This window comes from Capra hircus, chromosome 18 (assembly GCF_001704415.2).
Source record: "Capra hircus breed San Clemente chromosome 18, ASM170441v1, whole genome shotgun sequence".
NCBI lineage: Eukaryota > Metazoa > Chordata > Mammalia > Artiodactyla > Bovidae > Capra > Capra hircus.
In genome coordinates, this window is record NC_030825.1 from 37,992,856 (window position 1) to 38,008,197 (window position 15,342).

At 31.7% G+C, this 15,342-nt stretch overlaps 1 protein-coding gene across 6 annotated transcripts in view; it reads left to right on the plus strand.

The window, feature by feature from the left end:
• NFAT5 (nuclear factor of activated T-cells 5) overlaps nucleotides 1-15,342 on the plus strand; it is a 118,500-nt gene that overhangs the window by 67,317 nt on the left and 35,841 nt on the right. For 3 of the 6 annotated variants that reach the window (XM_018062213.1, XM_018062214.1, XM_018062215.1), the window contains 4 exons: nucleotides 3,966-4,524; nucleotides 9,400-9,592; nucleotides 11,692-11,882; nucleotides 13,355-13,527. In XM_018062213.1, the coding sequence (XP_017917702.1) occupies nucleotides 3,966-4,524; nucleotides 9,400-9,592; nucleotides 11,692-11,882; nucleotides 13,355-13,527 (1,116 nt within the window). Of the gene's footprint in view, nucleotides 1-3,452; nucleotides 3,515-3,965; nucleotides 4,525-5,908; nucleotides 6,267-9,399; nucleotides 9,593-11,691; nucleotides 11,883-13,354; nucleotides 13,528-15,342 lie in introns of those variants that run through there. The other 3 variants (XM_018062216.1, XM_018062217.1, XM_018062218.1) reach the window with 2 other exon arrangements.

Here is a 15,342-nt window from a genome sequence, read left to right on the forward strand (position 1 = left end):
TTTAAAGAATGTTTCTAGTTTCATAGCTTTCTATGAAAAGTTTAGTTAGGTCCACAAAGTATCATCTCTTTTTTATAGTATTTAAAGCACTGAAATGATGTGATAATTTAATTTATTGTTTACAAATCTAGAACTAATAGTTCTCAATTTTAAAATGTAATTTAAAGCAAACTGTGTAAAATATACATAGGTTTCTCTATGTAGTATCATTTAAAACTCCATTTTCATCTTTCCAAACAAATTAATAATACAGTTGACCCTTGAATGACAGAGGGTTGAAGTGAGTAGGGGTGCTGTCCCTTAGCACAGTCAAAAATCATGTATTACTTTACAGTTGGCATTCTGTATCCTTGGCTCTTCATCCACAGATTTGAAATCTAAAATGTTCTTGCTATTATTTTATGCATTTATTTTTAATAGATAATATTAAGAATTTGCTAAATTTTTTTAGTAAGTTTATGGATTAATACACAAGTATGTAGGGGCTTCCCAGGTGGCTCAGTGGTAAAGAATCCACCTGCAGCAGATGTGGGTTCAATCCCTGGGTCAGGAAGAGCCCCTGGAGGAGGAAATGGCAACCCACTCCAGTATTCTTGTCTGAGAAATTCCATAGACAGAGACTCTGACAGGCTACAGTCCATAGGGTTGCAAAGAGTCATACATGACTGAGCATGCATGAGTCACTGAGAAGTGACTTATATCTGAGTTTTAAGAAAGAAGATTCTTAGCACATTTTTGTAGAAATAGTAGGTAAGTTACCTCTAAACTCTTTTAAGTTACTTCCAAACTTTCCCTCTAGCAGATAATGTTGCTATAGTAAGATACAGTCTAAGCATTTTGAGTATTAAATCTTTTTTTTTAAACCTGGTATGTGTCTGTTATTAACACATTGGTACATTTATTTACCAGTTTAATGTAACTCAGCGTACATAGGAAATACTGACCTTCCCATAAATCAATTTAATTAAAAAGTAGAATTTTTACTACATGAAAGTCATAGTATGTTACGTGTCTGGGGAGTCTAAGATGAGAAGGATGTTGTCCATGCTTTCTAGGGGCCCACAGTTCGTATCCCTTACTTTACCACCTCACCTGGCATTATTAATGCGCTTAGGTGATGTTTTCCTAACCAAAATGTAACATGCTTTTGTGAAGGGTTTTATACACCATCTTCATCAGCATCAGAGAAGCAATGATACTATTGTGAAGAGTTTTATAGTTCAAAAAATTGTCTTCATTATGTTCTTAAAATAAGTAGAACTTTAGTAATTTAGGATCGAACTGAGGTAACCTTTAAAAAATAATTTAAAAAATTAAAGGATGCTTGCTACTGTCTTTTGACAGTTTATGTTTTCAGCTTTAATAGTATTGTGCTCATAAACTTTTTAATTTAATAAGTATATCCAGCAAACTGCAGGTATAATATTCAAAATGTGTGTTAGATGTCCATGGAAAATATAGAGAATATTTTAACTTCTGTAGGGTATGATATCACAGTTTGGCATACCTGTCCCAGAACAGATATTTATGTACAGGTATATCAATTGGGTTTTATAACCATGATTTTTAAATAAGACTTACAAGATTTAATCACGCATGCTTTTAAAGAGCAATGCTAGATTATATCTTGCATATTAAATTCATAAATATCATATAACTTACTTTTGAGTTCATGATTACATTTTACCTAACTTTCTGTCTTTCATGGACAGGGATCCCTGAGATATTCATATTCTGCGTTCTCATTTGTGTGGTACCTAGATTCAAAGAGTGGGTGGGAAAAAAATGTTTTCTTAGAAATACAAGTTCACAGCATTCATGCTGCATGCGTTGTGTGTGCCGCTGCAAATACTGCATGCTGCATACTTGTATTTCTCTGAAAATGATGAACACAGGCTCATACATACAACAACATGTAGTTTCTTTTTTGCCAATAGTTGGAACAGATGGAGGAATGTTAGACATGATACTTTTTTTAATCTTTTCTAAAATGAATTCTGTCATATTTTTCAAAAAAATAAGGAAAACCTTGTTATTTAAACCCAAAGTGGCTACAAATCAGCTCCTAAACTGTCACTGACATTAGTATCTAGAATATTGTAGTTTTTACAAATCTTTTAAAATATTTGTTTACTAAGAAAACATTGCATTAATGCATGATACAAAATTGATAAATTTTTTCTTTAAATTGGAATGCAGTTTAAAGTGACTGAATTTTTCCAATTTCAACTACTGCATTTGACAAGGATATAAACTGGAAAATGGAACTGGTATCATCTAATTGCTTTAAGTGCCTTAACTCATGGTAGTTGAGAAAAATCTTTCCATGTGGCATTATGTAGATTACATTATTTATGGCTAATATTAGTAACAGTATTCTTCAGCCTTGACAGCAGTGAAAAATTGTGGGTGAATTTAGTTCTTTCAGTGATTTGAGTGTTTTGGTGCATTTTTTCAATTTAAAAGTAGATCTTTGGCACTTGGCTTTTGATTATCTAAACATTGGCGTTCTTACATTTCATTCTTTACATAATTAATGTGGATGTTGCAATTCTAGTAACTGCACATCACAGTTTTAAATTTTATCATGCCACTTTAAAACAGTAGCATACATGCTATAGATAAAAATTAATTTCAATTTAAACACTGTTAGTTGTCACATGTTGCCTATTTTCATTTTTGTATATGTTTATGATTATAAACCCTTCTGTATCTTATACAAGATAAAATTGTATAGGACTGATAACTTCCAACTGTAACATAAGTGTGCTTCCATAGATTATGTTGTTAAAGGGTTTAGTAATTGTATTTTTCAATGAACTGATGTGCTAGTGGCCACACATTTTGAAAAGATCTACTTTCGACTTTTTCGGTTAGGCATAGGCAAGGGAAATGATTTTATGAAAAACCTTCTTATAAGAACTATTAATAATTCTGATTCTCTCCAGAGATTTTTTTTTTCTGTTCAACTCTTTTTCATTAGACTTCAGTCAATAAAATGTACTGTTTACTCTCTTGAAGAAATTCTCTTAGCAGTTAAAATCAAGTAGACCTTTTAAAGAGAGAGTAAATGGACAGTGGTAACCAAGTGCTGAATGTCTAATCAAGTACTTTACAAGAAAAATCTATCTATAAATAAGTCTTTCCTCTGTTTTTCATTCTGCCACAAAGGATGGTATTATTAGAGATCATGGTTTTGAACTGCCACTTCTAACTTCTGGAGACCCTCTGTAGTTAACTTGCTTATCTTCTGCAGCCCAGCCTGTTCCAAATCAGACCTTTTTCATTTTTATTCTTCTAGATTTTAAAATAATCATAGTTACGGTACCAGTTCCATTTTGCCTCCAATTCAGTTGATTATATATTTTTTCTATTTATTTCTCATTTTATAATTGATATCTGGAATAATCAGCAGCTCTTTTCTCATTTATTTTCTCATATTTTTATTCCAGGATTTGCCTCTGAAGCAGGGAGTGTCTGCATTAAAAATGACCTGTAGTTCTCTGCTTCATAGGTTAGAAACTTATTTTAATATTTTGTGGCTAAGCACAGTCCCACTTTTCAAATTCTATAATGAATTATTTAATTGGCATTGAATGTGGACCACAAGCATATATTTCATATTGGGGTTTTTTTTTTATTATTTTAAATGATTAAAATTCAATAGAAATATCCAGCTGAGGCAATAAAAGCTTTATTCTTGCTTTACAGCTTAAAACATTAAATTAGATTTTTAAAAATCTATCAATTATAACAAGTAAAATAATGCTATTTTGGCATTTTTTTTAAATTGTGCTTTTTTAGGCCTTGTATTGCTTGAAGCATTTATATTCTAAAACTTAACCAAATTCCAACTATTCATTATGGGGAAAACAATCAGTTCACAAATCACTTTTCATTGGGACTGCTAGCCAGCATAGGTTGAAACATGTATAGTGTATTTACTCTTAAATTGTACACTGCAGATGCTTCTTCAGCTCCCTCCTCTTCCTCCATGGGCGGTGCTTGCAGCTCCTTTACCACCTCTTCCAGCCCTACCATTTATTCTACCTCAGTCACCGACAGCAAGGCTATGCAAGTCGAGAGCTGCTCCTCAGCCTTGGGGGTAAGTAACCGAGGGGTAAGTGAAAAGCAGTTAACCAGTAACACAGTTCAGCAGCATCCATCAACACCGAAGAGGCACACAGTCTTGTACATCTCACCACCACCTGAGGACTTGCTGGATAACAGTCGGATGTCCTGCCAGGATGAGGGGTGTGGATTGGAATCTGAGCAGAGCTGCAGTATGTGGATGGAGGATTCCCCCTCCAACTTCAGTAACATGAGCACCAGTTCCTACAATGATAACACTGAGGTACCTCGTAAATCACGAAAACGAAATCCAAAGCAGAGGCCGGGGGTCAAACGACGAGATTGTGAAGAATCTAATATGGATATATTTGATGCCGACAGTGCCAAAGCACCTCACTATGTGCTTTCTCAGCTTACCACGGACAACAAAGGCAACTCAAAAGCAGGAAATGGGTTGGTATTCACATTTTTTTTTAAGTTCTCTCACCATTATGCAAAACAAAAAAAAAGTTATTCCTCATTTTTCTTAAAGGCTTAGCTCAAGTTTGCATCTAAAGCAAAGATACTAATTTTATCATTGATATAACATGAAAATTTTAACTTAAAATGATCAGGTTTCACAAAAGAAGATAATAAAATACCAGCAGATTTTGCCAGTAGGTATCTTAGTAAGGGTATGATTAAGTAGTAGAAAATGAAAATAATCTGTTTAAGAAATAACTTAAATTTCAGATGAATTTATACTTTAAAAGATTTTTAAAATATTTTTACTCATTGAGATAGCTAGTAATGTTATGGCTCTAGCTAAAACAGACTTTTACAGAGGGCTAATTTGTTTTATCTTTCACATTGTCTCCCCCATATAATTCAGTTTATTTCCATTTTTATTTGATGAAATAATTTTCCTTTTATTTGATGAAAACAAAAAACTAAATTGATAGTTTGAGTCTCAATTTAGATTCATGTATTTATTTTAAGCTTTTTGTTGAATATATTTTGCCAGTTTAGGATTTCTTTATAAATAAATATATCACTTTTTTTCTATGATTCTGGGTTATGTATTTAAAGGGCAATAGAACAGAATCAGAAAACTATTTGAGTTTTAATTCATTTCTGCCAGTTTACAACACATACTTAATATATTTCAGTAGCTATATTACAGTACGTTCACTTCTTAAAGTACAGAATCCTGTGACTTAACTTTCTAATTCCTTTGATACTTTCATTGTAACATTTAATTGCTAGACTTCTGATTACATTTTCCTACAGTATATTCAGTGTAGTTTGATAAAGTTTAACTTACTGGATCTCAAGAGATTACTTTTTTGGATGGTCTTTTAGTTGACCAGGATCTCCTACAGGTTTAGGTTGTCACAGAATATGATGGAGATGCTTTTGATTGGTTCATTATTTGATTACATAATTGGTGGATTTTTAGATAAAAATCTGATTGAGAGTTACAGAGAATATCTTTAGTTTCTTAAACTTGTCCTTAAATATTTTCTCAGTATATTTTAAAAGTAATATCTACCATTTAAGCAATGATTATTCTATACTACTCTCTTCTCTTCTCTGATCTAAAACTCCTTTGGGGTGATGAAGTTAAATAAAAAATGCCCATTACTCCTTTGGGGTGATGTAGTTAAATAAAAATGCCCATTTAAATATTTTTCATTTTTAGAAAGTTCAGGTTAAGAAATTATCTAAAAAATGTTTATATACCCTTTCCAAAAGTATTGCTGTTAGCAGAGTCCTAACAATTGTAGGACATTTTGTAGAACTATTACCTGTAGAATAATGCTCTGAAACATAGTAGCCTAGATATAAAAGGTACATATGTGTCTGTCGTTAAATACAGGTATGTGTTTATTTGGGCTTCTGTGGAGAAGTGGGTTTTTTTTTAAGTTCCATAAGAGAGATTTTCATTTTTATACTGAAAAAATGTTAAAGTTCAGATGAAGAACAAATAAAATTTTGACTTAACAGTTAGTCAACACACATGATTTGCAGTTGCTGTTAAAAAGATATCTTGACACATCTTTTCTGCTTCTGCTTTTGTATGATAGATATATCTTAGAAATGATTTGAGGTTACCCAGGGAAAGTATAATAACATTTGTCAAGACAAAATCTCTCATGAAATAATTCATGGAACAGAAACTCATCAAGCAGCAGAAGAAATGTCCAGCTTCTTAGGTAATGGAAAAACATTTGACACTAGCCTATGAAAATGATGGAAGAAGTTTAAACTTTGAATTTATAAGAACTATATTGAGGAAAGGATAAAACCATATGTAAATATAAAAAAAAGATCTTTGGAAACAATTGTTAAGAGAATCTCAAAAAAAAGTTCATAGATGTTAGAAAATGAAAGAAATTTTGCCATAAAATTTCAATTTATATAAAGCTACATTATAGAAAATACACTCTCAAATATTTTGGTACAGCAATTTTTATTTATCTTCAAGATAGAAATAGCATTTTGTATAATTAAAATGTTAAAGAATTTGCTAAGAAAACAAAATTATTTTTAAAAAACTACTCAGTTATTTAAGCATTCCATATTTTCCTTAAATTCTTCACCTAAATATCCTGAGAATCAGTAGCCCAGTGTCTCTTCTAGATATTCCTAGAAATTAAGATATGATATATGTGAAACTGTTTTAGGCATTTTGTAGTAGAAATTATTTTTGTGACAGGCAACCAGAACGATGTGCAGCACAAAGGAATTAAAGTGTCATTTTAAGACTTCTGAATGGAATATGGCAAGATAGTGGATTTTCTTTTTAGATAGTTAATTTAAAAGTAAAATCCCATACAAATAGCTGCTATTTTCTTATTTTTTCCTTAAGCCATAATGCAGTAAAAATTAGTAATTTGAATGAATGCTTTTCTAATAATTAGTTGATGTTCTGTTTTACACAGCTTGATATCTAAATATGTGTGCATTCCATTTTTACATTTAAACCTAGAGAATAAAGTTAGTTTTAAGGGCTTTTAAAAGTATCATTTCAGAAACGGATTACCTGTGTTGTTCTTTAAACCATAATGTGTATACTTCATTAACTTAATAGTTTTCATCCCAAATGAAACGTTTTAGTGAAATATTCAAGCTTAGTATCTTATTTATCCTCATAAATATTGCTTTGGCTAGCATAAGTGAATATAAAAGCCATATCTTGCCAAATTAATGATGTGCTACAGTTTCCTTATATTTCAGACTAAAAGTCTTCTACTTTTCATTGTAAAGGTAATAGATATTAGTTATAAACATTTGAAAAATGCAGAAAAATAGATAAGAAATCATCTATAATCTAGTAAATCAATACAACTAATTTCTTTTAGTCCCTTTCAGTGCATATTTGGGGATGTTTTTATATGGTTTGAGTGAATATTTTTGCTTTTATTTTTAAATTAAAAAAAATTTTTTTTGACCACACTGTGCAGCTTGTGGGATCTTTGTTCCCCAACCAGGGATTAAACCCTCACCCCCTGCACTGGGAGCACAGTCTTAACCACTGGACTGCCAGAGGAGTCCCTGCTTTGATTTTTCAAATGATTAAAAAATAGTATCACTATAGAATTTCATATGCAAAATACTGTATTCACGGCAAAGATTTGAGTTTCTACCCAGAATAATGAAAAAATAGAATTTATTGCCCTTTGTTTTGACTTTGAGTCCATGCTTTGGTTCATAGAATTTTTTCTTCCGGGGCCTTTTAAGTTACTTATACAGGTAATCTTTGACTTAATTGTGTCAAACTTCATCAACAAGTTTGCCTTCATCAGCAAATACTTTTTAAGCATCCTTTGTTTTGGGAATTGTGCAAGGTTTAAAGGAATATGAAGATGACTGAGCAAAGTACTTCCCCCTCAGAACCCTTTTTCTCAGTCAGTCTGACTGCATTCCTTTGCATCCCTTGTTCCCTCCATTCTTCTATCCCTTTCCTAGCCATGCGTTCACCCCAGTCCCAAATTCCACTGAGAATGTAGCATTTCCCTGTTTATTATTGACTACTGAGGCAACAATTTGATTAGAAATGACAGAGGTAGGGACTTCCCTGACAGTCCAGTGGTTAAAACTTCACCTTACAATGCAAGCAGTGCAGGTTTGATCCCTGGTCAGGGAACTAAGATCCCACATGCCTCAAGGCCAAAAAAATAAAAACCCAAAATATAAAACAGAAGCAATATTGTAACAAATTCAGTAGAGTTTAAAAATGGTCCACATATTAAAAAAATTTTATTAAAAAAAGGAAGAAAATGGAGAGGTAAACATTGGAGCTAGGTTTTAGGCTGCTTAGCCACCTATGTTTGAAGTCATAATATTTCTCCTGGGACCTGTTTGCTTTTGGACAGGATTTTGGCCACAGTCATCTCTTGGATCCTGTATCTTCAATATGAGTGTAAACTTTAGGACTGGGAAAATCATGCCAAAAGCATTGTAGGCCCTGACTCTGTTTTTAAATATACATAGGTAATTTTTAAACTATAGTATTGTTTACTGTTTATTTTTATCACATATTTACAGTACTTCAGATTAAATGTATTGACCTGAAGTCCTAACCACCACTTGAAATATTTCTTCGACCATACATTCTGCATAGCAAATGCATGATACATCAGTAAACATTGGAAACCCAACTTAAAAAAATAAGTTAAATTGCCTATCTGTAAAGCCCAGATTATACATTTTTTATATGCTAAAGGCTTTACTTATTTAATCACAAATGAAAATACTCTGAAAAATTAAGGCCTTTTATGTTTTTTTTTCTTTTTGCTACCCCTACTTTTGCATTGCAAGACCTATTAGAAGATAATGATAATCTTGTAACTTTATATAACACTCACACATATATGTAATTTTTAAACTTTATTTTGACTGAAGTACAATGTGAAAGGTTACAGTGACATTAGCTATTCTCTTTCCTGTTATGCTTGGTTTATTGCATTCAGTCTTCCTTCCTCTTGCCACGCATATGCATTCTTTGTCTTCCCTGTCCAACTTTATTACAACATTCAATTTTTAGTTTTTTTAATTGAAGTATTTAGTTGATTTATAATGTTGTGCCAATCTCTGCTGTACAGCAAAGTGACTTAATGTGTGTGTGTATATATATATATATACACACACATATTCTTTTTAATTACAAAGTTTTAAAAGATACTTTGCTTATGGAATGTATCATTCCTTAGGCTGTATTTATTTTGTCAGTAAGGTAATTAGTTGTTTTTAATGTTATTGCCTGTTCTCTTTCTTCCTTTATCTTGGATGACTTTTGTAGAAAACTTTTTGATACTTTTTCCACTTTGTGCTTTGACTTCTCAGAACATTGGAAAACCAAAAAGGAACTGGAGTAAAGAAGAGTCCTATGTTATGTGGACAGTATCCTGTTAAAAGTGAGGGAAAGGAGCTGAAGATAGTTGTACAACCTGAGACCCAGCACAGAGCTCGGTACCTGACTGAGGGTAGTCGTGGCTCAGTAAAGGACAGAACACAGCAAGGCTTTCCTACAGTGAAGGTACTTATTTTATTTAGCAGTAAATGAAGAATTGTATCCACTTTTATTCATTAGTTATTTCGTTTTTAACCAATAAAAGCTGTCTAAAATAAAACTAATCACTGTATATATTAGAAATTAAAGTAAAAGTCTGAATCATAAGCCAAATATTATTACTTTGATGTCATTTGAATTTTAGTTGAAATGGAAACAGAATGTGCTCTAACAAGTAAAATATATGGCAATCATGAACTATCTTCCCTTTATGTTTGACATCGGTAGCAACTCTTTTACATTCTTTCCAAACCTATATTTTAAAAATATTTTAAAGTAAATCCAAATAAATATTGTAGAAATTATTGTGAACTTGGAAAATAAGGTTTTTGAGATGTCGAAAGCAATCAGGTCTACTCGGCTCTGAAAAGAGTTGGTTGATAGGTAACTTAAGTTTTCAGTTTGAAGTGAAGTGAAGTGAAGTCGCTCAGTCGTGTCCGACTCTTTGCGAACCCGTGGACTGTTGCCCCCCAGGCTCCTCTGTCCATGGGATTCTCCAGGCAAGAATACTGGAGTGGGTTACCATTGTATCAATTGAGTCTTTAGCTTTTCAGAACTTAGACTAAAAGGAAAAAGAAGGAGCAGTTAAATTTCAGCACCTGGCTTACCTTATTATAAAGACTTTCTCTCTTTGAAGACAAACCAAAATAAAAGTGGGTAGGGGATATTTAACAAGTGTTCCTACCCCTTACAAAATACTAAACAGGGAGGAATTTTGGCTAGTCACAGGGTAGATTTTTGTAAATACAGTTTGTGTAAATGTTTTAGTTGAACATCATTTCATTGAACTGCCTTTCTTTTTATACATGAAAGAAATAATGGCAGAAACTTGAAATCAAGAAACTTACTCATGACCATTTTAAGGTTGGTTAATAGTTACCTGTACAGTATCATTTCTACCCCTCTACTGCTCACCACACCAGTCCTTCTTTAGTCCCCCAAACTGAGGACAAGTAACAGGCAAGTGAAACATTTAAATTACACTTTATGTAAATATTTGTTTAGCCAGACGTTTTGATAGTTTGAAATTTTTAACCTAACTGCTCTGGCTTTAAGTAAGTTTTACCTAAATACTTGTCTATAGAAGTATTGTTAGATTAATTGCCTGTAATAAGGGATGAATTGCCTGATATTAAAAGTTTATTTATTCACTCATTCAACAGATATGGTACCCTTCTATGTGTCAGACACTGTTCTGTGGTACTGCTGACTAACAGCTTGGGTAGACTGCTTATTTGCCTGGTTATTTGACTCATTATGATACCATAGATACTGAGATACAGCTATTCTTGAATAAAAAACATTTATGAGTTATTTTTAAGCACTTTGATGTGCATTGTACAAGTTATTTTGTGATTTTCTATGTTCTGTATTAGCAGCTTCAGTGTTTAACTATAAACCTTATCAAGAACCCAATTTATTTATTTGTCAGCATACAAACTGTAATTTAATTGCGACCTGTAAATGACCCATAGGTCCTGGTTTGAACCAGCAGTTTTTCGTATCATAATGTTCTGGCCCATGATTTTATGATGTTGCATATATGCATCTAGTCTATGAAAATAAGCCCCGTTCCTCTATTATTTATATAGCTGAAGGTCAAATGCTTTCCTACCCAATAACTTTCACAGAGTAAAAATTTACTAGGTGTACTCTTACTTGATGATGATGCCACTAACACAGCTCAGTGAATTTTCCGTTAGTGGTGGTGGTAAATCCTGAGTAACCCACATGCTTTGGCAGTCCACAAATTTATAAATACTTCAAAGGATTGTGTATTCATTCTCATTTGGTTGTAAAAATTAATTACAAATGATAATTTTTTATTACACATCTAAAATTTTAATTAAAATGTGATTGTTGCAGAACTAAAAGTTTTCTTGAAAAATATAGCTAATTCTCCTTTATGAAAACATTTTTCCTCTGTTTTTCTGGAGGACTTATTTCTTTACTGTAATCCAGTTATAAATATAATGATATAAGACTTGACCTTAAGTGTTTGATTTTTACAGTTTGATTATTTGGAATGCTAATTAGTGTTTATGCTCCATGTTATCTCATTCCAGCTGGAAGGCCATAATGAACCAGTGGTGTTGCAGGTGTTTGTGGGCAATGACTCTGGTCGAGTGAAACCACATGGATTTTATCAGGCCTGCAGGGTAACTGGGCGAAATACAACTCCCTGCAAAGAAGTGGATATCGAAGGCACTACTGTTATAGAAGTTGGCCTTGATCCAAGCAACAATATGACACTGGCGTGAGTACTTACTAAAAATTTTTTTGTTAGTTCATTACACTTGTGCAATAGAAGGAAAAGTTTTTAGTTTGTAATGTAAATATAAAAGATTTTTAGTTTTAAGCATTGCAAATAAAAAGAATAGATTATGGCAGAATTGTAATGGGGGAAATGAATTCTTGCCCTTTGCTAGAGAATTCCCCTAGTGAAAAGCAAGGATATAAAAGCAAGGTGAAATGCTGGCTTTTTGCAAAATAATATAGACTTATATGTTGGTTTTATAATATTAACATTAAAAACTAAAATTACAACCAATTTGATTTGCTTTCCTAAATTCCACTTTTGTAGTGTTTGCAGTAGAAACTGACAGACATCATTCGTGGTGTCTTTAACCAGTCTTGGAATGAAAAAGCGTATTGTTAGTCTAAATTTACCTTCTGTTTTCCTGTGTTAAAAAAAAATGATGTCCTACGATTACCTATTTTTCATGTTAACGCATTTTCATTTCCTGAAATATATTACAAGTGTTAAGGATGTAAATTAAAATATTTTTTCCTTAACCCTTTTGTTGAGAACCTTTAATCTGAAAGATGAACTTAACAGCAGCAAATATTGATATGGGATAGACCTTGTTGTAATTATTTGTATTGGATAGATAAAGACTTTTCTTTACTTGGTGTTTTTTTTTTTAAAGCTATTTTGAATAAGTAAGAGGGAAATAATAAGTTGGAAAAGGGAAATTTTGAAACATATTTAATAAAGATTTTTTTTAACTTTTGAGATTATAAAAGTAAATGTATATGGTGGAAGATAGAGAGTTACTGATTATAAAAATAGTACTTATTCCTTATAAGTTGAAAACAATAAATTTTTAAAATTAGTAAAAATAGTAATAATAAAAAGCTAAAAACATACTCCTCAAATGCCAACTTCCAACTTAATAGAACTAAATACAATTTTGACATTTATTTTTTCATCCTTTTTTCTGATAAAATGAGATGATAATCTACTCACTGCTCTGTAACCTACTCTTCACTTACTATGAGCATTTTCCCATAACATTAACTATTTAAAGTGTACATTTTAATGGCTGTACAGTGTTTCATTTTGGGGGGAGACAGTTGCTAGTTTTTTTCCAAGTAAAATCTGTTCCTTATTTTAATATCTGAATTAGGTACAAAAAGGAAGAGGAAATTAAATTAAATTTAATTTTTTTAAGCAAAAGTGTCTCTTATAAACCATAACTTATGTTCAGATTTTAAAATAGTGATTTCTATACTATTTTTTCCCATAATTATTATAAATAAAAAGTTGACCAGAGAAGTTATGATTATTTAGAATTTATACTTCTCTATTTTAAAAAATTTGGAATAATTATATTACATATTCAAAAATTAATAAAGAAGCAAATTATACTTAAAAAGAAAATGTTTAAGAATATATTACTATTTATATGCAGAAAATATCAATTAATAAATTTTTTTCTGTATTAGGGTTGACTGCGTAGGGATATTGAAATTGAGGAATGCTGATGTTGAAGCCAGAATAGGAATTGCTGGTTCCAAGAAAAAGAGCACTCGTGCCAGATTGGTTTTTCGAGTTAATATCACAAGGAAAGATGGCTCCACTTTGACACTGCAAACACCCTCTTCTCCAATTTTATGTAGTAAGTAAGAAAATATGAAGACATTAAATATATAGAGGGGTTTTTTCCATTTTCTGTTTATCGTTCAGATATCTCTAAATTTCAGTTGTATTACATACTTGAGCTTATGGTCATGAAAACTTTGCAACGTTTTAAAAGCTATAGTCAAGTTTTCTAGACTAAACTAAAGGTGGGTAATTTCTAATAAGATTCAGAAGTATGTAGCATTTTGTAGTTTCCTGTTAATCTTATACTAATATAAAAAGTAATTTGAATAGTTTGCCTAAGTAAATTACAAATCTGAAGGATTTTCACAGCATCTTCATTTTGTGGTAAATTGCTGTGATACTAAGTGTTTTGTGTTAGAACATAAGGAAACAGAAAGGTAAGCAGAACTTTGTAAATATATAGCAGTGAGAGTTCTGATTACAAATTCAAGTGCTGTAGTATAATGGGAAATTAAATTCTTACTTTGCTGACCTTGGCATAGAAAATAAATGATATGTATATGTGTGTATTTAAATTCAGTCATGTTGTATGTGCCTCACCATATAGTCTGGTTTCCCTGTAATGAGTATAAGTACAAGTAATACATAGGAAAATTTTTTCCTTTGTACATCCCTTAAGAAGATTTTCATTAAATATTATGTTCTTTGGCCTTGCTTCTGAATTCAGAAGAGCAGAAGATACTGAGTGAATTCCATTTACTTGAATTTCCTATTGGATGGTTATGAGTATTATGACCTTGGTACCCCCAGACACTTACAAAGCCTTTGTTATTTAATTGTAGCTTAGTTTTGTCAGCTTATTCACCCTTACAGTAAATCTTATTTTTCCCTTCCTTTTAATTCATTTCAGATGTGAATACCTATACGTTAGCTTGGCAAACACCCTTGTTTTAAAAGAGTAGTCGTAAATATATTTGTGATCTCAAGAGAACTCAGAAGACTTCTGTTTTTCATTATTATGAAAATTTTGTTATGGTATTAGTGTTTCCTTGGACTATTTCTGGATAATGTTCACTTATAAATATGCTCCTTTTAAAGTTTGTAGATTCCATGTCCATTCTGTTGTGTTCAGATAGGGACAGAAGAAATAATCTGTAGATGGTTTATTGAATTCTGAAGTTTTTCTAATATGGGTGCTAGTTTACTGTAAATCACAATATGTCTCAACTTAAATATTATAAGGATGGAATTTCAACTTTAGTGGGGTACATGCAGTTCTTCCTTCATGTGATCTAATACTTTGAGCATGACCATAGCCACTCTCTGAAGACCAGATCCTGGAGACGCTAGATAATTCAGATCATACTGCCTTAGCAGGAACTGAGAGATGGTTGTCAACTTTATTTTATTTTATTTTTAAATTATTTATTTTAATTGGAGGCTAATTACTTTACAATACTATGGTGCCGTACATCAACATGAATCAGCCATGGGTGTACATGTTTCCCCCCGACCTCGAACCCACCTCAGCTTTATTTTATTAATAATTATTTCTTCTTTCAGTAGTTTATTTCTTTATTTCCTATTTAATTGAAGTATTGTTAAAATATAAATATAAATGTATCCAGCCAAAGATAGAAAATATAAAAGAAACAGAAAACATGATTTTCTGAAATTTTTCATCTATAGTTATAATTTTCATTTGTTAATTATCACCATTAATGGTAATATGTTAATATGTTCATGTTGCAAAAAGTGTTATCTCCCTTGGAAGATGTGTCTGGGTGAATATGATAGTCCTAAGAAGCAGCAGCATACAGTGGAAGGCATATAGAGCTAATAATAAAAATTGCCATATTTTGAGCTCTTCACAGTATGCCAGAGATTT